This window comes from Bubalus bubalis, chromosome 2 (assembly GCF_019923935.1).
Source record: "Bubalus bubalis isolate 160015118507 breed Murrah chromosome 2, NDDB_SH_1, whole genome shotgun sequence".
Lineage (NCBI taxonomy): Eukaryota > Metazoa > Chordata > Mammalia > Artiodactyla > Bovidae > Bubalus > Bubalus bubalis.
Window position 1 is genome coordinate 58788116 of NC_059158.1, and position 26217 is coordinate 58814332.

The 26217-nt window shown below is 39.3% G+C and overlaps 1 protein-coding gene across 3 annotated transcripts in view; it reads right to left on the bottom strand.

The window, feature by feature from the left end:
• Positions 1–26217, bottom strand: part of ANKAR (ankyrin and armadillo repeat containing) — a 54905-nt gene that overhangs the window by 18112 nt on the left and 10576 nt on the right. For all 3 annotated transcript variants that reach the window (XM_025273478.2, XM_025273502.2, XM_025273495.2), the window contains exons 4-13: positions 25433–25596; positions 24722–24825; positions 23666–23846; positions 22372–22591; positions 20940–20975; positions 14481–14682; positions 11757–11965; positions 7863–7967; positions 6419–6660; positions 3313–3481 (exon numbers count right to left, since the gene is read on the bottom strand). In XM_025273478.2, coding sequence (XP_025129263.1) covers positions 3313–3481; positions 6419–6660; positions 7863–7967; positions 11757–11965; positions 14481–14682; positions 20940–20975; positions 22372–22591; positions 23666–23846; positions 24722–24825; positions 25433–25596 — 1632 coding nt within the window. The remainder of the gene's footprint in view (positions 1–3312; positions 3482–6418; positions 6661–7862; positions 7968–11756; positions 11966–14480; positions 14683–20939; positions 20976–22371; positions 22592–23665; positions 23847–24721; positions 24826–25432; positions 25597–26217) is intronic.

The following is a 26217-nucleotide window of genomic DNA, read 5'->3' on the forward strand; positions in this document are numbered from 1 at the left end:
TGTGACTTTATGGACTGCAGCACACCAGGCTTCTCTGTCCATGGAGATTCTCCAGGCAAGAATACTGGAGTGGGTTGCCATGCCCTCCTCCAGGGGATCTTCCCAACCCAGGGATCGAACCCATGTCTCCTACATTGCTGGTGGATTCTTTACCATCTGAGCCACCAGGGAAGCCATAGATAACTTTAGATAGTGTTGTACTTAACACAGTTGTACATAAACACAGTATCCTGCATTTTAATTTACCAGTTAAAAAAAAAATTTCTCCCATTCCTTATGAACATCAGTGTCTCCTAAATATTCCATTAATGCATGTCTCACATTTCCTTAAACATTTACATGTTTATAAATAATGGGTTGTTTCTAACTTTTCACTGTTTTAAACAATGCTTAGGAAAAGTCTTGGCACATTTCCTTCCTGTTTGTATATTTTTCCCTTTAGTATAGAGTCCTAGGAATTATTGGAATAACTGAATACATTCATGGTAGATTCATTTTCTTTTTTGCCCCTTTTCTCTTTTTTAAATTGAAGTGTAGTTGACATACAATATTATGTTAGTTTCAGATGTACAGGAAACTACCACCTCAAAAAGTAATTTCAGTATTATTGACCACATTCCTTGTGCTGTATATTACAGCCTCATGATTTATTTTATAACTGGAAATTTGTACCTCTTAATCCCTTTCACTTACTTCACACAACTCCCAAACCCCTTTGCCTGTGGCAATCACAGTTTTTTTCTCTGTATCTACAAGAGAAAAAGTACACTCTTTTCTCTGTATCTACTTTTCGTTTTGTTTGTTCATTTGTTCTCAGTTTTAGACTTCACATATAAGTGAATACAGTATTTCTTTGTCTGACTTATGTCACTTAGCATAATACCCTCTAGTTCCATCCATATTGTTGCAAATGGCAAGCTTTCATTCTTTCTGTGGCTGTGACTATTCCACTGTGTATATATACTACGTCTTCTTTATTCATTCATCTATCAATAGCCACTTAGGTTGCTTCAATATCTTCATTATTGTAACTAATGCTGCATGAAACATGAAAGTGAAAGTCGCTCTGTCATGTCTGACTCTTTACGACCCCATGGACTCTACAGTCCATGGAATTCTCCAGGCCAGAATACTGGAGTGGGCAGCCTTTCCCTTCTCCAGGGGATCTTCTCAACCCAGGAATCAAACCCAGGCCTCCCTCATTGCAGGAGGATTCTTTACCAGCTGAGCCACATAGGGTGCTTTTATCTCTATAAATTAGCCTTTAAGTTTTCCCTGTGTAAATACCTAAAAGTGGATTTGCTGGATCATTTGTTAGTTCTATTCCATATTGGCTGTACCAATTTACATTCCCTCCAACAGTGCACCAGAGCGCTTTTTTCTCCACACCCTTGCCAACGCTTGTTATTTGCTATCTTTACAATGATAGCCCTTTGGACAGATGTGAAGTGATACCTCATTGTGGTTTTGATTCACGTTTCCCTGATGATTAGTTATGTTGAACATCTTTTCATGTGTCTGTAGGAAACTGAAACTGTCTTAAAGGGTGCATGCAAAATCTCACACGCTCCGAGGCCCAGTGCAGAGAGGCAGCAGTGTGAAAGGTGCCTGGGTCAGACCTACTTGCTCATCTTGGAGAGCCTCCAGGGGAAGCAGGAGGCAGCTGGCACTCCACAGGGGAATGAGACACCAAGACAGCTAGTTCTGTGATCTCCCTCTACTGTGCTGATGCCAGCAGGCACATTTTGGAATCCTCCTTCTAGCCTATCAGTCGGAGAAGGCAATGGCACCCCACTCCAGTACTCTTGCCTGGAAAATCCCATGGATGGAGGAGCCTGGTAGGCTGCAGTCCATGGGGTCGCTAAGAGTCGGATACGACTGAGAGACTTCCCTTTCACTTTTCACTTTCATGCATTGGAGAAGGAAATAGCAACCCACTCCAGTGTTCTTGCCTGGAGAATTCCAGGGACGGGGAGCCTGGTGGGCTGCCGTCTATGGGGTTGCACAGAGTCAGACACGACTGAAGTGACTTAGCAGCAGCAGCAGCAGCCTATCAGTGCTAGGGGTCTGCCCCTCCCCTCCCACCAGCTTGCCTGTACCAGTTAAGGACAGGCCTCACGACTAGCTACCCATCAGAACCTGCCCTGCCCGCCAGTTGCCCGTAGCAACCACACAAGGCAAGGCCTCTCAGCCAACGAGACCAGAGGCCAGCCATGCCTACCAGTGTGCCTACAGTAGCTGGCCCCGCTACAACCAGAGCGGGCATACAGCCCACATAAGGGCTGTATTGAGCATCTAGGTCTGATGGTCAGAGGGTAGCCTGAGGCTGGACTCCATAGGACATCTCCCACGTGAGGGCACTTCTCCAGCCTACCCAATACACAGAAATAGACTCAGAGAATTAGGCAGAATGGGGAGACAGGTGAATATATTCCAAATGACTTTATGAATTTGTAACAAAGGAAAAGAACTTTCAAATGGTTTCACTACATGAAAGAAGTTCCTAGATGATAATTTCTTAATTTGAAGCACTAAAGTAAAAGAAAACCTTCTGCAACAAACCCCTTATCCATAACATTGTCTTACATTATAGCCAACACAGTTATTCTGTATTCATTCTTAGAGAGCTAGACTAGAAAGAAAGATGATAAACTAAGCAGAAAGGAAAACATACAAGCTTTTCCCCAATTTTTTATTCCTCCTGCTTTCTCCCAATTTTTTATCCCCCCATATGTGGGGGAAAACCACAGACTTGAAGTTCACACTGCTATGTGTATGCTCATTGGGATGAGAAAATTCTTACAGAGTCTAAGAGACCATTTGCAGTAGCTGCAGAAAGTGCCTCATAGCTTCTGGTGTTCTTGGTATTTATATGCACTTCAGAGTCTGACAATTATCCTAATTACCTCCTTACCTTGAATTTTGATATCCAATATCTCACAACAAATCTAAAGTCCTTATGTAACCTGAAAAATAGCTTCCAGTGATCAACATGTGTCTTATTCACCCAAGGAGATGTCTACTGGCATCCCTGGGCATATTAACTACATTATTTTTATTACTTGTGCCAATGTTTCCATTTTTTCAAATGTTTAGCTCAACATTTTTAAAATTAATGGCTTTGAGAATCAATTCCTTTTATAAATCCAGTGGTTTAAATTTAAGTGTTTCAGAAGTTAAGTTATACTACACATGTCTAGATCCATCCTAAGTTAAATCCAGGACATCTATTCATAAATGACAAGTCCAAACCTTTATTTGCTTCACTTAATATATCTGGTCACTTTAAAATATATAGAAATAGAGACTTACCTGAGTCAGAACTCAGAAATGAAATAAGGTATGGGATGCCTTTATGGTCTCTCACTGCTCTTTGGTTATTTTTGTTTCCCATACATAAGACCCGCACACAGTTCATCACATTTACTAGCACGCTTTCTATGTCTAAGTTTAAGAGATTTATCAGAGCTGGGATTCCATTCTAAAAATAAAATAGTATTTAATTATAATCAAATTTATTTAGGAGGTCTGCCATCTTTATTTAGAAACACAAGTCTATAATCTTTCTTGATATAAATATCTGCTTATTTAGGACAGAACAATTGCCCATAAACAAATGTGTGTACTGATATGGTACATTAAGTGACAGGTGTCACAACTTTGAGCATGTCTTGAGCTTTAATTTTAAGGTGAGTATTCTATAAATATATTTTCTCTCATTTTTGGCCGTGCCATGCAGCATGTAGGATCTTTGTTCCCCAACCAGGGGTCGAACCTGCATTGGAAGTACAGAGTCCTAACCACTGGACAGCCAGGGGAGTTCCTATAAATATATTTTCAAATAGCCTCCTTTATACCAAAATAATTTGAGGCTGCAAGTTCACTGTAACATTTAAGTATCTAAAAATGAAACAACTGAGTAATATCAATTGAATACAATGCCCATTTGGAAATATCTGTCATTGTATACATTGCACTGGTAATTGGCAGTTATATTTATATAACACAAAATATTCTTTTTAAATGTAAATATAGTTTACTAATTTTAAGTGGCGTAAAGATGGCACTTCTCCCTACTAGCAGTAATAATGCAAGAATATTAAACAAGACAAGAAACAGAGGTGTAACATTATTTTCAATAAAGCTAGGAGACATCTGTAATACTGAACGATAATAAATGTTTATGAGTAACCAACAGAGATGAGAGAGATCTCCCATGGCCACTGGCTACAGGAAATACTGGCAGGACACAGTTTTCTAAAGTAAATGGCTCTACTTTCAGAGACAGGAAAACGCACACACACAATTCCCTGTCTGGAACAATAGGAATGGGCGTGGAGGATGGCAGCAGGATCTTCCCTGGACCAGCTAGTCATCAAGTGTTGAGAGTTAAGGATGAATAAAGAATTATACTGATAAGATGTTTAGAAGAAGTAGACTTATTGGTGAGATAAAAAGAAAGAGACAGATTTTTGCACTGTGGAGGAAATAGAAATGACATGATGGGTACTATATCGCTGTCTGCTAAGGGAAAGCAAAGCTGAAAGTTCCCATGCATACAACCCTGCAGCCTATGTCATATTCTTATAGCCTAGAACATGGACCTGGGCTCTTTCCTACATGTATTTCCTGCAAATAGCTAGATTCAGTTCAGTTCAGTTCAGTAGCTCAGTTGTGTCTGACCCTTTGCGACCCCATGAATCGCAGCACGCCAGGCCTCCCTGTCCATCACCAACTCCCGGAGTTCACTCAGACTCACGTCCATCGAGTCAGTGATGCCATCCAGCCATCTCATCCTCTGTCATCCCCTTCTCCTCTTGCCCCCAACCCCTCCCAGCATCAGAGTCTTTTCCAACGAGTCAACTCTTCGCATGAGGTGGCCAAAGTATTGGAGTTTCAGCTTTAGCATCATTCCTTCCAAAGAACACCCAGGGCTGATCTCCTTCAGAATGGACTGGTTGGATCTCCTTGCAGTCCAAGGGACTCTCAAGAGTCTTCTCCAACATCACAGTTCAAAAGCATCAATTCTTCGGTGCTCAGCCTTCTTCACAGTCCAACTCTCACATCCATACATGACCACAGGAAAAACCATAGCCTTGACTAGACGGACCTTTGTTGGCAAAGTAATGTCTCTGCTTTTGAATATGCTATCTAGGTTGGTCATAACTTTCCTTCCAAGGAGTAAGTGTCTTTTAATTTCATGGCTGCAATCACCGTGTGCAGTGATTTTGGAGCCCCCAAAAATAAAGTCTGACACTGTTTCCAATGTTTCCCCATCTATTTCCCATGAAGTGATGGGAGCAGATGCCATGATCTTAGTTTTCTGAATGTTGAGCTTTAAGCCAACTTTTTCACTCTCCACTTTCACTTTCATCAAGAGGCTTTTTTAGTTCCTCTTCACTTTCTGCCATAAGGGTGGTGTCATCTGCATATCTGAAGTTATTGATATTTCTCCCAGCAATCTTGATTAGAAAGAACTTATTTCATTCAAGCTGCTGCTGCTGCTAAGTTGCTTCAGTCGTGTCTGACTCTGTGTGACCCCAGAGATGGCAGCCCACCAGGCTTCCCCGTCCCTGGGATTCTCCAGGCAAGAACACTGGAGTGGGTTGCCATTTCCTTCTCTAATGCACAAAAGTGAAAAGTGAAAGGGAAGTCGCTCAGTCGTGTCCAACTCCTAGCAACCCCATGGACTGCAGCCTACCAGGCTCCTCCATCCATGGGATTTTCCAGGCAAGACTACTGGAGTGGGGTGCCATTGCCTTCTCCGCATTCAAGCTGAGTACTGATCAAAAAGGACCTAGAACAGGATCTGTTCAAACATATTATAAGAGAAAAAATAGGAAGAACTTATGACAGATAAAGAATGCTCATCAGAAAAAATGTATCACAAAGTATACGAAAAACTTTAACTGAAAATGATTTTGATATTATCAGTGAAAAAAATATATTAGGCAATCACCTTTATACAACAAGGTGCACAGAAGAGACAGCAGGGCTCAGGGAAGATTTTTTGAGACAAGGGGCAGTGAAATGAGTTGGAAAAGCCCAGGCAAGATGTGAAGAGATATAAAAGATAAACAGTAGTCCACACAAAAATAAATAAGGCCAAAAACATAGCAAGAGACAAGGAGGGTAGGACTGGGTAGGGGGAAATGAAATAATGTCAAACAGCGGGACTTCAGGACAGGGTTGACACACAGCCCTCACTGTGCCTGTTCTGGGCACAGAGCTCTTGTTCTTGCTCTTGCTCGTTTTGGTGCTCATGGTCTTGTGGCTGGTTTGCTCTTTGCATCCTCACTGAGATTGGAATTCTCCCCTGGGAGCTTATGAGGGCCACTGCAGAATGAAAAGGGCATCTTTCTAGCTTCCATATGAGAGAGTCACTCAGTCAAAATGATGTTCTATGAAAAGTGCTTACGTGTTTGGCAACAACATCCTTGTTTTCAAGTTGAGCGATATCATATAGAATGACAGCGCAGCGAGAGTGTAGTTCAGGTTCCTCAGAAACCAGTAGGTTAATCAAAGCTGGAATGGCTCCCGCCTCTACCAAAGCATGCACTATACTTGGGTGGGTTGAGATATTACTCAATAACCCAACTGTTTTGCACTGTAATTTTATTTTGGAGCCTTTTAATAGATTGATTAATGCAGGAATGGTGCCTACAATGAAAAGATCAAGAAAGAGCATGGTTTGTAACTATTTGTAGTCAATTTATCATGATAGACTTAATATTTATGGGCATTGCCATATAAACAATTAGCAAATAATTTGATGAAATATTTATAAAATTATCATTTGAAACCACACCAATGCACGTTTCCGTCTTGTCTGTAGTATGGGCAGTTCTCATTGTCCACACATTGGATTTTCACACAGCACACAATCATACATTTCATATTGGCAACACTAAGCCACCTTCGAAACACTGAATTTTGGCTTAAGATAATTGAAAAATAAATTATTTGAGCTACCATATGGTAGAGTTCACTTTTGGTTATCGCATCAACTTTGCGTGGCAGTGGTATATGCAATTATTTGAGCACTTTATTATATTTTACCCATATTTTATATAAGCAGCCGTGAAAAATGAAAACAATTGGTTCAAAGATAGAAGTCAATGGGCACGGTGAACATAGAAAATATGGCTTCAGTTGGATGCTTGTTACTTAGGTTCAGTGTGAAGGAAAAACACTATTCAAAAACTTTTTGTACTTGTTTTTAGGAACATGTTAGGGGACTGCCTATAACTTTTTCATTCATTCATTTATTCAGTCAATCAATATTTCTGAAGCATCTCATTTGGGCCCAATATTCACATTAGACTAATGGCTACCATAATGGATAGTGTAGATAGGATATTTCCATCATTTCAGAAAGTTATAATGGGTAGTGCTGTTCTCAAAACAATCCTATGAGGTAGTAACTATTTTACTAATGAGGAAATTAAGCATACAGAAAAGTAAGCAATCAGTCTAAGTTCTAAATGCAGAGCTAGTTACAGACCCAGTCCTGATCCTGTAACTGCTATTTTTATAAATAAAGTGTACAAATAGAGAAAAGGGATAATTTTTAAGTGAAAGTAAACATACAGGTAGTATGGTAAATTAATTTAATATAACTTTCAAGCTTGCAAAGTTTTAGAGAAATGAGCTTTATATAGTTTTTAGTCCTCTGCCACTTTCACTTGAAATATAAAACTCAAGATTTACAGGTAAAGGGAATTATCTTAGAAAAAAGAAAAATAGAAACTTAAGATCAACTAAAAAGTTTTCTTCACAATTAAAAATACGTTTTAAAGTTAGTGGGCATATCTCTACATAAAATAGCATAAGTAAAAGATAGTTGATAGATTTTACATCACCTGCATCCAAAATACATTTCCAGTATTCATCATTTGCTAAGCAGATTACTTCTAAAGACATGACGGCCATCATCCTTCGCTTATAGCTTTCGCACTGCAACATTTCTGATAAGTATTCAACAGAAAAATACACGTTGTAATTTCACAAGAGGTAAGAGAACGATTGATTCTGTTTCTGTATAGGCCAACTGAAGCCATGAGTTGAGATCACCAACATCACCACCAACTGCATTCTTTAAATTTCCCTCTGTGCATGTGAGGTGCTTAGACAGACTGAAAATCCATGATCTTCAAAGTTTATAATCTATATAATTAGCATAAAATATCCTTAAATTCTTTATCTTTGGCCTGAATGACTTAGATTGGGCAGTCACATGGTTCAAAAATCATCTGGAAAATAATATAGCTCTTATGCCTGAAATCACTTGAATAAAATTTGAGTATAGGTTTTCAAGCATAGCAAAGTAAACTACATTACTGTCAATAAAAATCTGTTGCTTTTGTTCAGTTGCTAAGTTGTGTCTTACTCTTTGCGACTATACCACGCTGGGCTCCTCTGTCCACAATCTCCCTGAGTTTGCTCAAATTCATGTCCATTGAATCAGTGAAGCTATCTAACCATCTCATCCTCTGCCACCCCCTTCTCCATTTGCCTTCAGTCTTTCCCAGCATTAAATCATATATGAAGCTTTATACATTGCCTGAGTATGAAGAAGATACTTTTAAAAACCTTGAATGAACCTATACTCCAGATGGGAAATAATACAAATATACATGATTCTAAACAATTTATCTGGTGCAAACAAAGCCTCATAGAAATATCTTCATTCATCTCTTTTTACCCAGGCCCCATAATACCAAATCTAATCCCAGCTTCTACCTAGGTAGCTGACTCCATGGTATTCGCTTTTAAAATTCAGGTTCCACTCCAAGAGCTAATCCTGGAAAGTTTTAACTCCTGTCCATCAAGTCAGTGATGCCATGCAACCATCTCATCCTCTGTCATCCCCTTCTCTTCCTGTCTTCAATCTTTCCCATCATCAGGGTCTTTTTTCAATGAGTCAGTTCTTCGAATCAGGTAGCCAAAGTACTGGAGCTTCAGCTTCAGCATCGGTCCTTCCAATGAATATTCAGGACCGATTTCCTTTAGGATCGACTAGTTTGATCTCCTTGTTGTTCAAGGGACTCTCGGGAGTCTTCTCCAATATCACAGTTCAAAAGCATCAATTCTTCAGCACTCAGCTTTCTTTACGGTCCAACTCTCACCACATCCATACATGAGTACTGAAAAAACCATAGTTTTGACTAAACGGATCTTTGCTGGCAAAGTAATGTCTCGGCTTTTTAATATACTGTCTAGGTTTGTCATAGCTTTCTTCCAAGGAGCAAGCGCCTTTTAATTTCATGGCTGCAGTCACCATCTGCAGTGATTTTGGAACCCAAGAAAATAGTCTGTCACTGTTTCCATCTATTTGCCACGATGGAACCAGATGCCATGATCTTCATTTTTTGAATGTTGAGCTTTAAGCCAGCTTTTTCACTCTCCTCTTTCACTTTCACCAAGAGGCTCTCTAGTTCCTCTTCACTTTCTGCCATAAGGGTGGTGTCATCTGCATTTCTGAGGTTATTGACATTTCTCCTGGCAATCTTGATTCCAGCCTGTGCTTCATCCAGCCCAGCATTTCGCATGATGTACTCTGCATAGAAGTTAAATAAGCAAGGTGACAATATATAGCCTTGATGTACTCCTTTGCAGATTTGGAACCAGTCCATTGTTTCCTGTCTGGTTCTAACTGTTGCTTCTTGACCTGCATACAGATTTCTCAGGAGGCAGGTAAGGTGGTCTGGTATTCCCATCTCTTTAAGTATCTTCCACAGTTTTTTGTGATCCACACAGTCAAAGGCTTTAGCATAGTCAATGAAGCAGAAGCAGATGTTTTTCTGGAATTTTCTTGCTTTTCTATGATACAACTTACCACTGTATTTCAAATGTGTTAGCCTTTATCAAAAGTAACAAGATACTCTTCTTAGTTTCTCATATATATATATATATATATATATATATATACACACACACACACATACTATCTATATATATGGGTATATTTATACTATTTATATATAAATATACATAATATCTATATACATATCTATGGATAGTATATATATGCATATCTATATATCTGATATAGATATACAGATATATATTTGAAAGTAAGTGAAAGTCATTTAGTCATGTCCGACTCTTTGCAACCCCATGGACTCTACTGCCCATGGAATTCTCCAGGCCAGAATACTGGAGTGGGTAGCTGTTCCCTTCTCCAGGGGATCTTCTGAACCCAGGGATTGAACCCAGGTCTCCCACATTGCAGGCAGATTCTTTACAGCTGAGCCACCAGGGAAGCCCAGATATAGATTTAGATAGATATATATTATATATACATATCTATACATATCTATAGATATATTGGAGAAGGAAATGGCAACCCACTCCAGTGTTCTTGCGTGGAGAATCCCAGGGACGGGGGAGCCTGGTGGGCTGCCGTTTATGGGGTCACACAGAGTCGGACACAACTGAAGCGACTTAGCAGCAGCAGCAGCATAGATATATACATCTATCTATAGATATGCATCATATATACAATGTCACAGTAAATATTATCCTCAATGGGTGAAAAATTGAAAGCATTTCCTCTAAAGTCAGAAATAAGACAAGGGTGCCCACTCTCACCACTACTATTCAACATAGTTTTAGAAGTCTTAGCCTCAGCAATCAGAGAAGAAAAAGATATACAGTGATATATATGCACACAAATAAACATTGAAAACCCTATCCAGTATCTCTTGGGCTGATATAGTATATATACACATTTATTTCTCTGTCTGTATCTATAGATAGTATATATATAAACATATATCTATGTATCACCTAGAGGTGATAATTTCCTTATTTTATTTCATCTGCTTCGTTTTCTCTGTACCTATTGGTCATTCCTCCCACATTTTCCTGCTGGTCTGGGTACACTCTTTCCATTCTGGGACTTCCCTTTGCTATCATCTTTGAAATTTGCTTTGCTTTTCTTTTGGTTCAGATTCCCAGTTTCCAGTTAGTCAGAGAGAATTCCCTCTTTAGATCTGTAGGTCTTTCCCGGTTAGCCTTTGCAGAAAGCTCTCCAGCCAGCCTAGTGGGGATTTGTAGTGCGAATCTGAGACGGTCTCAGCTTTCCCACAGTTGGCTTGGAATGAGTTTCTCTGGTCTGCTAAGTCCTAGGATTTGCCTGTCTGCTTTCAGCATTTTATTGCTTCTTCTGGTTTTCTCTTCAGTGCTTGTTTGCTGCTATTTAATTGCCATGTAATTTTAGTTGGGACTTAGGAGGGAGTAAAATTAGATGTGTACATTCAGTTGGCCAGTAATTCTTACCTTTATAATAATTCTGGCTAGATCGAATAAAAATTGAGTGGGGGGAACTCAAATAGAATTTTTTCATACAACATTATCAAAATATGAGGAAAGATGTTGCTGAAACTGTTTCTAAAATTAGGAGGTGAGGAATGAATCTTGTATTTTCCACTCGAACTTTAATTTCCTATATCTTCTTCTTCTTCTTTTTTTTTTTTTGATGGAACAGAGGATGGTTGCTTTTGGAGAAAGTTGGAAAAGTAAAAATAAATATAATTGTATAAATTACCATCTGGGTTATTATTCTTTTATTTTAATTCAGAAATAAAACTAATTTTTCACATACAAAAATAGTTCAGTATTTTTGTATTTTTGGTTTTAACTCAAAATATGATGCATGCTTTATTTGTTCTATTTCAGAGTGAGTGTCAATAATTAAATTGAATAATGATAAGAACATTTATTTATAAAGAGAGTATGTGCTCCATACTCACCTACCAATGTTTTCCAAACTGGGAGTTCAGGAATATTTAACTCTATTATATGCTTGAGCACCTCTGTGTGAAAGGTTAGCACTGATAAATGAATGATGTTATTTCCTTTAATATCTGTTTTTCTCCAGTTAGCACCAAGAGAAAGCAGGTATTGAATAGAGTCCAGGGCTCCCGATGTGGCAGCAAGAAGCAGTGGGGTACACTGATTCCTAAAAACGGAGGAAAACCTGGTGACAGCTGAGCACGCGTATAGTGTCGAATCCCTTTTTGGAAAGCTATCCAAACTGCTGTTGGAGGAACTCTGATGGCTACATCACCTTCTCTTCCTTCCACAGTGTTCTTCTGTAGATACCACAGGTAAATAGAGTTGCCCCCCTGGCCTTAACTGTCCTTAGTGTTTGCCCCACCCTCCCTCCCAACTTAACCATCATGCCTTGTAAGCTGTTCAGAAGTTGATATAATCTGTACAGAGTTCCTAGACTATGCCATCTCACTGATTCGTCACAAGTCTATGAATGAAGGTGAGGAAGCAAGGCAAGTATGATCAGCCCATTTTACAAGTGATGAAACTGAGGCTCAGACAGTGTGTCAACCCGTCTCTTTAGAACTCATGTCCACTTCTCAAATGCCAGCGTCCTCAGTGTGGCGTAAACCAATACTTTTTGTCAAAAACTCAGGATCTGCTTTTTAGACAGTGAAGGTCTTTTGGCTGGGCACAAGACTGGCCAGCCCAATGCCACGTTTCCTCGCTTCCCATGTGGAGAGGTATGGCCACACGACTGAGTTTGGCCCGTGTGGTGTTAGTAGAAGTTACCTGGCGATTTCTTAAAGAGAAATGGAGTGTGCCTTTACTTGTCCTCTCTCTTTCTCTCAAGGCTAGAATGCAGGCACAATAATGAAAGCAGAAGTGGTCATTCTGTACCAGAATAGGGGAACCACACACGAAGACGCCACAGCAGGACCTCTGGTTTCTCATACTGCCAGCCTGTTACACCAGCATTCGCCCACCAGCCTAGACTTCACGAAAAAGAACTACGTTTATCCTTATTTAAAATACAGATACTTGGGGCTCTCTTTGTCAAGGCAACCTTGACTATAACTTTACTAACAGATCTATTGAGTAAAAATGTGACCTTAAGCAAACTGGATTACTTTATTGTCCATAAAAGAATGAGAGTGCCAACAATCAGCTTATTAGCACAGCCTTCATGCATAGTCTCCTTTCCTTTTTTCACCATATTACATGGCCTCAAATATTAATTTTCTAGTCCTTACAACCATGCCGTCTGAACCCCTTTCTCTTGCTGCCTGTCCTTGAACTCACTAATATCCAGCTGGCCCAGGCCTCTCCTCTATCCTCTTTTTCCTGGACCCAGGGAAAACTTGTCCTTTATGAGTAAACATCTCTTCATTTTCTCCCTTTTCTATTTGAACAAGAATGTTTTCTCCTGTTCTTTTCTTTCTCCTACTCAGTGGTAGGAATACAGGTTACTTCTATAATACTTCTAACACCATTGCTCTGATTTCCCTCGCTTGAAAAATAGGTTATCAGATTATATTACCCTTTCCAGGTCCGCACTGCCACTGCCCTCCTGCCAGTGGGTCCCTACCACCATCCTAGCTCATGTATTGGTTGCCTCACCAACATGCCTCCTTTCTGTTATCAGTGACTTTAACACCCATGCTAACCACCATCTGTGTCCTGATCACACAGGTCCCCGTCATACCCTCCTGATCTGTCTCCATATCACACATGGTCACACTTCTCATGAGCTCCACATAGATCTCAACCTTGGTAACTGTCCTCTCTATAAATCCTTTGCTTCTTCCTTATGTTCACAGATAGCTTCTTACTTCAACTTCTCATTTTCAACTGTGTGATGTTTTTAGTACTTCCAGTCTTTTACCCCACTTGTGCTCAAAGACACACTGTCAAAACACGACAGAACTAAGAACTGCACTCAGACCTCCGCTTCTCTTGGCTCTTTCCAGAGTCTATTTGCCAGAGATCCTGGTTTCCAGAAAGCTTTCTCCACATGCATCTCTGCCCCAACCTAGGGAGAATTTGTTTCTACAATGAATAATAATGGACAAGTTATTTGAAGATTCAGAGATATCTGAAACTCTGCCTAAATCAAAACTATAACCTAGTAGCTAGATTACTGGCCAAGAAAGTACCCTCAGGAGAAGTTTGCCTTCACCCTAAAGGTCATGAGTTAGCTAAGTTGTAAAACAGAACATTGCGTGGGATGTTTCCCTGTTGCAAAGTTGTTTTCCCTCTTTGTATTGTCTTTCTGTCTTGGATACCACTAGATATTTCTCCTGTTGTCCATGGTCTGCCCACCTTGGTCTGGAGCAGCCTCCTGGTTGTATAAGGCTCAATTTAGAGCAACTTCCTCCTTCCCTTGTTTCATGTTTCTTCTAAGACACTAAGTAGTTAACTTGATAAACTAATCTGTAGAACCACCCTTTGGAAAAAGGTTAGGAAAAAGTTCCTAGGACTTACTCCTTAGTCTTTCAGAAAACTTGTACAGGTTAACAGAAGTTCGATCTTTATAAATTTTAAAGATAAGTGGTAGAAGAAGATAGTGACCAGAAAAGGCAGCAGAGTAAGCCCGACAAAGCCTTTGAAATCAGTCATAACAACTGTTCCTTTTAGAGTCAGTGCTTGGGGCAAGACATGAAAGCAGAAATTTGTATTTTTACAAATGATTAGTAACTTACTCAGCTGTTGTCTCAGCTTCTAGTAAACTAGGATCCTTCCTGCAGAGAACAATTATGATGCAGATATTGTCATAGAAAGCAGCAAAGTGAATTGGCATCCAGCCTCTTTTTTCAGAAAGTGTATAATCAGCTTTGAAACAGAGTAGACAGATGGTTGTTTCTAAGGAGCAAGCCTGTGCTGCCAGGTGTAGAGGTGTTGGACCTAGAATGGATAGACAATTACTTCAGTGCTCAAAGATCTAACATTCCTAAAAAACATGCCTTTTTATTAATCATGCCCAACCACAGAGCTTAGTTCTGTGTGATATAAAAGCTCTAAGAAGATCACTAAAAGGATTTAGGCAACTCTATATTTCTTTAACTTGGGATACCTGACCATTAAAAATAAATACTTCTTTATAAGTTATGAAGAATAAATATAACACTTAAAATATTAAATATTTGAAAATTTAAGTCAATATATAAAATAGTCTTATCAGTGTTATAAACTATTTCTTGTTTAAATTATTTTCCATTTTATTCAAATGCTTTGTAGTAAGATAAAGTTCTTTAAAATAAAAATATATATGTGCTCATAAAAGATCTCTAAGTCACTAAATCCTGGTGGGTATTTTTCAATTCTTATCTTCTCAACAGTAAGTTGAACACTTTAGTTTTAAAATGGTTTCTTCCCCTGGCTTTTGAGGTATGAGACCCTCTTATTTTTTTCCAATTTATCTGGCTACTTATTGTGCAGTCTCTTTTGGGACCTTTTCATTATCCTGATGTCAAAATGAGCCTTAAGACTTTTATCTCCTCAATGGCTTCATTTACAACCTATAAATTGATGACTCCTAGGATTATGCCTCTAGATCTGATTTATTCTCCAAGCTCCAGATCCGTTATCTCGTTAGGCATCTCCACACCCCCTTCAAACTTATCATATTCAAAACTGACCTCCCATTTTTTCCTCCAAACTTGATCCTCCTTCATTGCTCCCTAATTCATGAAGGATGTTGTCATCCAGCCAGTTCTATAAACCATAAACCTGGAAGAGTCCTCTCATTTCAGCTTCATAACCAGCTCTCATTACTAAGTCTGGGGATTCCCAAGAGGCTCAGCGTCCGCCTGCCAACGCAGGAGATGTGGGTTCAATTCCTGGGTTGGGAAGATCTGCTAAAATAAGAAATGGCAACCCACTCCAGTATTCTTGCTGGGATAATCTCATGGACAGAGGAGCCTGGTGGGCTACAGTCCAGGATGTTGTAAAGACTTGGACACGACTGAGTAACTGAGCACGCACGCACATCACCAAGTCTAAGTATCTCTAGAACCTCAACTGATATCCCCACTTTGCTCTTGCCCTTCCCAATTCACTTTTCAAAACGTAAATCTGATCTTTTTTACCTCTTGTTTAAAACTCTTTAGTGGCTTCCTGAGGCCACTTGATAATGATGCACAAAAAAGGGATGCACTAGCTCCAACTTAACCTGAACCATCTCCCCTCCAAGAAGAAAAAGAAAGGAAGAAAGAAGGGAAGAAAGAGAGAGAGGTAAGACAGATGGAAAGAGATGCAACATACACACCTTGCTCTCTTCATTCTTGTAGCTCCTCAAACATACAGTGACTGACCACACATTCCAGGCTCCCAGGAAAGTACTGGTCTACGCCTGTTGCCCAGCATAATAATTAATAGTGCCCATTCATTTTCAAACTCCTTGATTTGGATGATGAATTATTGATCACTCTGGGCTATTTCTGCTGTCTGAAAGCTTCCTTCTCCCAAACAATACCTCTATGATTGGGGTCTACCTAAATCTTATTTATTCCTCATCCAAAATGGTATTTCCTCAGTGAAGCACTGTTTTTCGCCCAACTCAGAAAATTTCAGTGGTTCCCTGCCTGTCTTAGCAGTCTAAGTTCTATATCATCAGTTCAGTTCAGTTCAGTTCAGTCGCTCAGTTGTGTCCGACTCTTTGCGACCCTATGAATCACAGCACGCCAGGACTCCCTGTCCATCACCAACTCCTGGAGCTCACCCAAACTCATGTCCATCGATTCGGTGATGCCATCCAGCCATCTCATCCTCTGTTGTCCTCTCTTCCTCCTGCCCTCAATCCCTCCCAGCATCAGAGTCTTTTCCAATGAGTCAACCCTTTGCATGAGGTGGCCAAAGTACTGGAATTTCAGCTTTACCATCAGTCCTTCCAAAGAACATCCAGGACTGATCTCCTTTAGAATGGACTGGTTGGATCTCCTTGCAGTCCAAGGGACTCTCAAGAGTCTGCTCCAACACCACAGTTCAAAAGCATCAATTCTTTGGCACTCAGCTTTCTTCACAGTCCAACTCTCACATCCATACATGACCACTGGAAAAACCATAGCCTTGACTAGACGGACCTTTGTTGGCAAAGTAATGTCTCTGCTGTTGAATATGCTACCTAGGTTGGTCATAACTTTCCTTCAAGGAGTAAGCATCTTTTAATTTCATGGCTGCAGTCACCATCTGCAGTGATTCTGGACCACCCCCCCCCCCCCACCAAAAATAAAGTCTGACACTGTTTCCACTGTTTCCTTATCTATTTCCCATGAAGTGATGGGACCAGATGCCATGATCTTCGTTTTCTGAATGTTGAGCTTTAAGCCAACTTTTTCACCCTCCTCTTTCACTTTCATCAAGAAACTTTTTAGTTCTTCTTCACTTTATGCCATAAGGGTGGTGTCATCTGCATATCTGAGGTTATTGATATTTCTCCCAGCAGTCTTGATTCCGCTTGTGTTTCTTCCAGCCCAGCGTTTCTCATGATGTACTCTGCATAGAAGTTAAATAAGCACTGTGACAATATACAGCCCTGACGTACTCCTTTTCCTATTTGGAACCAGTCTGTTGTTCCATGTCCAGTTCTAAATGTTGCTTCCTGACATGCATATAGGTTTCTCAAGAGGCAGGTCAGGTGGTCTGGTATTCCCATCTCTTTCAGAATTTTCCACAGTTTTTGTGATCCACACAGTCAAAGGCTTTGGCATAGTCAATAAAACAGAAATACATGTTTTTCTGGAACTCTCTTGCTTTTTTGATGATCCAGCAGATGTTGGCAATTTGATCTCTGGTTCCTCTGCTTTTTCTAAAACCAGCTTGAACATCTGGAAGTTCACGGTTCACGTATTGCTGAAGCCTGGCTTGGAGAATTTTGAGCATTACTTTACTAGCGTGTGAGATGAGTGCAATTGTGTGGTAGTTTGAGCATTCTTTGGCATTGCCTTTCTTTGGGATTGGAATAAAAACTGACCTTTTTCAGTCCTGTAGCCACTGCTGAGTTTTCCAAATTTGCTGGCATATTGAGTGCAGCACTTTCACAGCATCATCTTTCAGGATTTGAAATAGCTCAACTGGAATTTCATCACCTCCACTAGCTTTATTCGTAGTGATGCTTTCTAAGGCCCACTTGATTTCACTTTCCAGGATGTCTGGCTCTAGGTGAGTGATCACACCATCGTGATTATCTGGGTCATGAAGATCTTTTTTGTACAGTTTTTCTGTGTATTCTTGCCACCTCTTCTTAATGTCTTCTGCTTCTGTTAGGTCCATACCATTTCTGTCCTTTATCGAGCCCATCTTTGCATGAAATGTCCCCTTGGTATCTCTAATTTTCTTGAAGAGATCTCTAGTCTTTCCCATTCTGTTGTTTTCCTCTATTTCTTTGCATTGATCGCCGAGGAAGGCTTTCTTATCTTTCCTTGCTATTCTTTGGAACTCTGCATTCAGATGCTTATATCTTTCCTTTTCTCCTTTGCTTTTCGCTTCTCTTCTTTTCACAGCTATTTGTAAGACCTCCCCAGACAGCCATTTTGCTTTTTTGCATTTCTTTTCCATGGGGATGGTCTTGATCCCAGTCTCCAGTACAATGTCACGAACTTCTGTCCATAGTTCATCAGGCACTCTATCAGATCTAGTCCCTTAAATCTATTTCTCACTTCCACTGTATAATCATAAGGGATTTGATTTAGGTCATACCTGAATGGTCTAGTGGTTTTGCCTACTTTCTTCAGTTTAAGTCTGAATTCGGCAATAAGGAGTTCATGGTCTGAGCCACAGTCAGCTTCCAGTCTTGTTTTTGCTGACTGTATCATAGCCTTTAATAATACATAACATCTGAGCCAAATCTAATTATTTAAAATTATTGCTTAGTCTTCTGGTTTCTGGTCTAGCATGTAGCTTAAAATTCCCCAATCCATCCTAATAGCAAAGAAAAACTTGAACAAGCTGAAAAACAAACAGCTCTTCTCAGATCCATTAGAGAAGTGAGGTCACAGGGCAGAAATGCTGCTCCTAAAACTAGAGAGGTAGACAGGAAGATTACAGAGAACCACAGCTTACTGGAGCAGAAACCTAAGAGCAGAAACCTCCACAGGGTCTTCTCCTTCTCCTCTCTATCCTCTTCCAAAAAATACTTCAGCACAACCTAGGGGCAGGAATAATATTTTTACATCCCCCTCTTACTCTTTTTAAAGTATGTTTAATAGGAATTCAGGATCTTGGCTCTCACCCAGGCCCTCTGAATCAGTCTTCATTTAACAAGATACATGTGATTCCAACACACTTGAAAGTTTTACCCCATAATAGTGGGATAAAGTGCCCACCCTTGACATAAGCAACGTCTGATGGTGTTTTTGGTCGTCACGTCTGGAGCGCGGGTCACTAGTGGCATTGAGTGGGTAGAGGCCAGGGACGCTATTAGACATCTTACAGTGCGCAGGCCGCCCTCACATCACAGAACTGGCAAGCCCACCACGTCAGGAGTGCTGAGGCTGAGAAACACTGTCCTAGTCTCCTCGAATCAGGGACATTCTGGAGGGATTAGTATAGTCCGAAGAAATTCTCAGGTAAAGAAAGAACTCTGGTCTAAAGAACAGATGCTTTCTTGGGACCTTTCTCTCTCTCTCTCTCTTTCCTGAACTTCTACAGTACATTACTCTATACGAATAATGTCAGTGATCGTGAAATACTTCCCTGCCTTCATCCATCATGTGTTCACTCAATAACCATTCTTGACCACCTACTATGCCGGGCTTTCTTCTAGGATACCATGGCAAAGTAAACCAAATCCTTGCCCTTTATAGACCTTATATTCAATTCAGGGAGTCAGAGTAAACAAATAAATATTATACAAGGTAGCCATAAGTAATATTTAGAAAAGAAAAAAAAAATAGAGCAAGAATGCAAGAGGTATACCATTGATGAAAGTGTTTCTTGCTCAGCCGTGTCCTGTTCTTTGTGGCCCCATGGACTGTAACCCACCAAGCTCCTCTGCCTGTGGGAGTCTCCAGGCAAGAATACTGGAGTCAGTAGCCATTGCCTTCTCCAGGAAATCTTCCTGACCCAGGGATCAAACCCAGGTCTCCTGCATGGCAGGCAGATTCTTTACCACCTGAGCCACCAGGGAAGCCTTACTGGGCTGTAAATTCCTACAGTGTAGATGGGCCAGTAGATAAGCTTCCTTTTCCCCTTCACCTCCTTCTACCACCCCTCCTGCTCTCTTCAGACTTTGCAGGCCTCTGCAGATTTTGCAGCCCCTGCCCTTTGTCTTCTTGTCTGTAACTGCCCGTGGGGAGCCCTGGCAGGAGACTAGAGGAGGAAAAGATGAGGTCAGGATACCTAACCCCTTCTGGTCACCTCTGGTTGGCTGTTCTTCCGTCAATGGCAAGAGGCCGGTTTGCATAACTATTGCCCTTCCACTAGGCTTCCCTGGCGGCTCAAATGAGAAGAAATCTGCCTGCAATGCAGGAGACCCAGGCTTGATCCCTGGGTTGGGAAGATCCCCCAGAGAAGGAAATGGCAACCCACTCAAGTATTCTTGCCTGGAGAAGCCAATGGACAGAGGAGCCTGGTGAGCCACAGTCCTTAGGGTTGCAAAGAGTCAGACACAACTGAATGACCATCACTCTTCCCTTACAAAATTCAGGTCTTTGCAAATGATTTCTTTAAAAATAAACCCTCTTTGAATTATCTTATATAAAGTATGAAGGTATAGTCATATATATATATATATATATATATATATATATATGGTGTATCCTTTAAAACTTTTTCTGATTTCTGCATATACAACACTTGGGTTAAAGTCTCCCCTCAGCAAGAATGCTGCATTCTCAGACTGCACAGAATGTGCCTGTCACTAGGGGGCAGCCTATCTAAATAATATTAGCTGCTCATTTTGGGGGCATAAAACCCATTTTAGGCCCTGATTTTATAAAAATAAGTAGAGATAATTTGCAAATTCCGCGGTTAAAAAAGGATCTACTGCCCAAACTGAAAAAATATGAATAAATAATCACAGGTAGAAAAAATGTACACTTCAAATTGTACAGAAAGATCATTTTGCATTATCCTCATGTGACAGAATTTGAAGATTATATACTATAAGTTTTAATATATGCAGTGAACTTTTAAAAATGTGAAATATTTTACTTAAGTCTTACCATTTCTTTCTTTTTTCATGTCTACTTTTGATGACTCTGTTTTAAAAAGGAATACATACAGAAGTATGATTATTAATACGTAACAGTTTCCCAAATTGGTCAAAATTGACTCATATGAAGGTGAACAAAATGACTAGTTGAGATGCAGGTGACAGGATTACATCAAACAGGACTGAGCGTAACTTCTGGCAGAGCCATCTAGGCATGGGTATGCGCCTGGTATGCCATCAGACAGACCCAGGAGTGCTGCCTCCCACATGGCTGGCCCAAATTCTCAGGGGACGGCTCTGTGTTGGTGAAGTCATAATACACAGACATTGCCGGTAGTTAGATATTTTCCATACCTCAGTCTCTACTCAGTTTTCAGCAAATGGAAATCTATGTAGTCACAATATGACACAGAAACTTTAATTATGAAAGCTTTTTTTTTTAACATAAAAAACTCTTAAAACACATCTTCAAATAACAGGCCATCTATTACATTTTGACTGAATTTTGCTCTATGTTAACTAAGTTCATTGTCTGCTGAATGTTTTAATTAAGTAATAGAAGCATCTTAGTGCCAAAACATTTCAATTATACTGACAGAGTATGAAATTGTTCAACAGTCAACAGGATTAAAGCAGCACATTTTATTTTGGTGTGAAAATTTAAGCTTCTTAAGACAACATATTAAAATATAAAACCACCATTTCTTATTGCCAGTATTGTTGCATCAGACCTTATTTCCCCTCTTCAGTTATGGAGGGCTTCTACTTTCATTTTCAATTGTATTATTTTTATACTGGTTAAATTTATTCCAATGAACATATAAATACATATGTAATTCTAATAATCAGGAAATTTTGCTTTTTAAAGTTTAAACCAGGTTAGCCTTAAAGGGGTCATTAATCCTAAAATTATGATTACAGAGGAATGTTTTGTTATTACAAATGTTTATGTAGTATGAAGAAACTATTACCTGGTTAAGAACCTGGGATAAGAACAGGGTGTTCTGTCGGGATCTCTAATTATTTCCCTTTTCTCAGAATTTCTATGGAACATCAGTGTATATTAATTATGTCAGTGATTATCAAATACTACCCTGAATTCACCATCATGCCATTCATTCAACAAGTATTTCTCAAGCATCTACCAATGCCAGGTTTTCCTCTGGGCCCTAGGGCACCATGGCAGACAAAGTAAGCCAAATCCTTGCCCTCACGGAGCTGCTATTCAATGAAGGAAACACAGCAAACACATGAATAACACTATATAAGAGAGCAACAGGGGATACTTAGAAAGCTAAAAGGAGCCCCTCTGAGATAAGTGAAACCGAAACAACTGTGCTCTCATCTCAAACACTAAATTTTAACCTTGTGTTAAAATCAACATGCATTTGTAATGCTGAAGTAAAAGTAAAACATTTCAAGAGATAAAAACGTGATGGCACCTTGGCTAAGTGTAATGAAACGTCTCTGATTGACGTTGAAGTTGGCGTTGCACAGCTGACATACGATCGGGACTCTGTTGTGGAGAGCAGCGTGATGGAAAATAGCGTAACCTGCCTCGTCCGAAATATTGATCGTCGAGCTTGAGGTTTTACGGCTGAATGTATGGAAAACAGCATACAATCCTCTTTCAACAGCAGACTTCATACCAAATGGGATACTCTAAAATTATGAGGAAGGTCAGAATTAGTGTTTTCAAAACGCACCTAAAATTTAGTGAAAGGACCAAAAGGACAATGAACTATATGTATGTAATCACATGATTGGTGTTTTATTACAGTGGAATTTTCACAAGATCCATGTGTAAAGTGTCTCACTGGGCAATGAAGTTGTTAGGGCTATAAAGAAACTCTGAGAACTTTAAAAATATTTTGCGGAAATTTTTTTCCTTCCTGTTTTTAAAGGAGAAGTTGTAGATCTTTCTTCTCAGGAGACAATTCAAGCAAGATAGACAAATACCCTTCTGAAATATTTAAAAAGCAAATGGACATCAAATTCATTCTCTAACTTAAGAGCAGTCTAACTTAGAAGTCCAGAGACTTGAAATAAATAGCTACAAGAGTAGTCTTCTTTGCTTTATGTCTCAAAGTGGAGAGGTGAAAATGTCCCATTTTTAGATGTTCTGACTACTCAATATTTTAAAGTTAAACTAAGTTTATCAATAGTTAACACATATGGACATTAAAACAAATAAATGGTAAATAAATGCCAATGTGCTCCTCGAAATTGGTGAGTTCGCCACTTAATTTATCCATTTCAAAAGTTGTAAGTCAAGGCATATTGAAGCAGAGATGTGATTTAGGATGCCAGGGTTGTTCCTTAGATTTAGTCCCCACAACTGAAGCCTGACTCTGCAATTTACTAGCTGTGTGACTTGGGAAAGACCTTCAACTCACTGCATGTCAAATTTCTCATTTGTAAAATAGGATTGATAACAATAGTACTAGTGTCTAGAAAGAGTTTGTTGAAAGAATTTGTAGCAGTGCCTAGCATACAAAATAAGCACTCCATAAATATTAGCCATTATTAAGATTAATCACAATTCCATTCATAAACAGTTTGTTTTGTAACTTGGCCAGAAATGTATAACTCAGAATTTTCAGCTGCTAAAATGTAGAATTTTAATTGCATATTAAAGACTTCATTTAACCCATTATTTATCCCTATGATAAAAATTTCAGATACCTACTTATTTATAATTTCGTATACTGAATTATGTGGTAATCACTGAAATACCTTGCATTTCATAGCTTTCTTGAAACCAAATTTTTTCTTAAATTGTTCATGTAATTGAGCATCTGTCAGTGGAAGTCTTTTTAGCCTCAAATTGTTCACTATTTCATTTATGGCTCCCCACCACTGTGTCTTATACAGTTGCTGATAGAAAATTTCAAGTTCAAAACTGATCACATAGTAGCTGTTAAAAAAAAATAAAAATTTTTAAGTTTTCTGACTTGGAATACTGGCAAAACCTTTTCTATAACAGTTACAATTTTCTACGATAAAAACACCTCCATCCCCATTTAACCATTGTGTTCATTATAAGAACGAATTACCATGTCTAAGGATTATTACACAGAATGTATCAAGGTGTTATTGTCATTTAGACGCTAAGTCATGTCAACCTTTTTGTGACCCCATGGACTGTAGCCATGAGGCTACAGAGGACTGTAGGCGCCTCTGTCCAGGAGATTTCCCAGGCAAGAATACTGGGGTAGGTTGCCATTTCCTTCTCCAGGGGATCTTCCCCATCCCTGGAGCAAACCCTAATCTCCTGCATTGGCAGGTGGATTCTTTACCACTGAACCACCAGAGGAACTGTATCAAGGTGTATGGAGTCATAAATCTAGCATTTAATACTTTAGAGAGTTGGTAGTCATTCATGGTGGAGAAAGCAATGGCAACCCACTCCAGTACTCTTGCCTGGAAAATCCCATGGACGGAGGAGCCTGGTGGGCTGCAGTCCATGGGGTCGCTAGGAGTCGGACACGACTGAGCGACTTCCCTTTCACTTTTCACTTTCATGCACTGGAGAAGGAAATGGCAACCCACTCCAGTGTTCTTGCCTGGAGAATCCCAGGGACGGGGTCCTGGTGAGCTTCCAACTACGGGGTCGCACAGAGTCGGACACGACTGAAGTGACGCAGCAGCAGCAGCTGTCATTCACGGGGGCTGTTACTGTTCCGGGATCTCCATCCTGAAGTTTGAAGTTGGCCTTTGCATTTTGACAGTTTCCTCTTTTCTGCTTTCAACAAGTTGTGACACTGTGAACAGTTACTTAAAGTTCCTTACCTTTTTCCATTAAATTTCACGACTGGTATTGAGTAATGTTCTTTGTATCCTGAGTCTTCTGCAAATGTATTAACAGCACAATCCCGTATTTTTTCTAAGTTATTCTAAAATATAAATTATGTTACTAAAAAAACAAGTATAAACAATTGTAATACTTATTTTAGATGAAATTTTATACATGTAAAGAACACATTTTTAATAAAATATCCCAAGAGACCCTGATAATAACTGAATGTATACAATCCCTAATTTGGATTTGAGGGAAAATTTTTTTTTTTACAAGAAATATAATATGGAGAAGGTAGAAAAGCAATGACAATTGAAATGTATTATGTTTTCCAGATGAAGAACTATTGTTCTCAAACTCGGGAGGATCTCTGTTTTAATGCTAATCCTTGAGAAAAAAAATGGAAGAATACATAGTTAATGTTCAGGGATTTCTTCTGTACTTGGTTAACTATTCCAGAGCAAATATGGCCTATAAATTCTGCAGGGATGATAGTTGTGCCTCTGACATTTAACACAGGGCCTTACACAGACCTGCACGTAATTCGTGTATGTTATGCAATGTATGAAGAGACTAGTGAGCTATGAAGGTCATCATCTGGAGAGCGCCTAGTGCCTGCACCATCAGAAACTCCTTCTGGTTGGAGAATAGGATGAAAGAGTTGTGAAATGACGAACAATTTCAGGAACAACAATAATTTAAACCTTAAAATCTTCCAAAGCATTCTCAATTGAAGGGGTGCTGATATCAAATTCAATTCCTCCATGAACATGAAAATACTGATCCTCTTTGTAGTGAAAATTTTGGCATTTAAAATCTCGTCCATAAATGAATGGAGGCAATTCTCGCTCTGTCTTGACCTTGTCATCTCAAAAAAATGAAAACAAAATTTTGTTTAAAAGTTCAACAATAGAATATAAGCAGTCATATTTTGGAGGTCTCAAATCATTTTTACATAAAGTGAAAAGAATCCGTGTGAAATGGAAATCTTCACAATTGTAGTCTATAAAATTTATGCTCAATGTATATTTTAAATATTGAAATATATTTATATCATATGTTTCGGGCATTTTTGATAGTTTCCTTGTACAGACATTTCAAAAGAATACTCAAAACATTAATTTACTTATTGATCACTATGTGCGAGCTCATGACTAACATTATACCCTCATTATCAATAGAGATTTGAAACTCTGTGCCATGGAGACTCTCTAGTTAAATAAACAAAAGTTACCCAAGCTAGTTAAGGAAGAGAGACATTATAAAGAAAATGTGGGTATCTCGCATATGACAAAAATAATCAGTTCATTTTTCCAGAAAGCTACACATATAACATTTATTTCTAAAAATAATTTTCTAAAATCCTGGCAAGTATTAGTTTATTCAGTATTTTGACTTGTTAGTAGAATATAGTTTCATCAATATAAGGTATATATTTTAAGAAATGCAAAAGGTCCAGAAAATTACAAAGAAAAATGTAACACCCAAA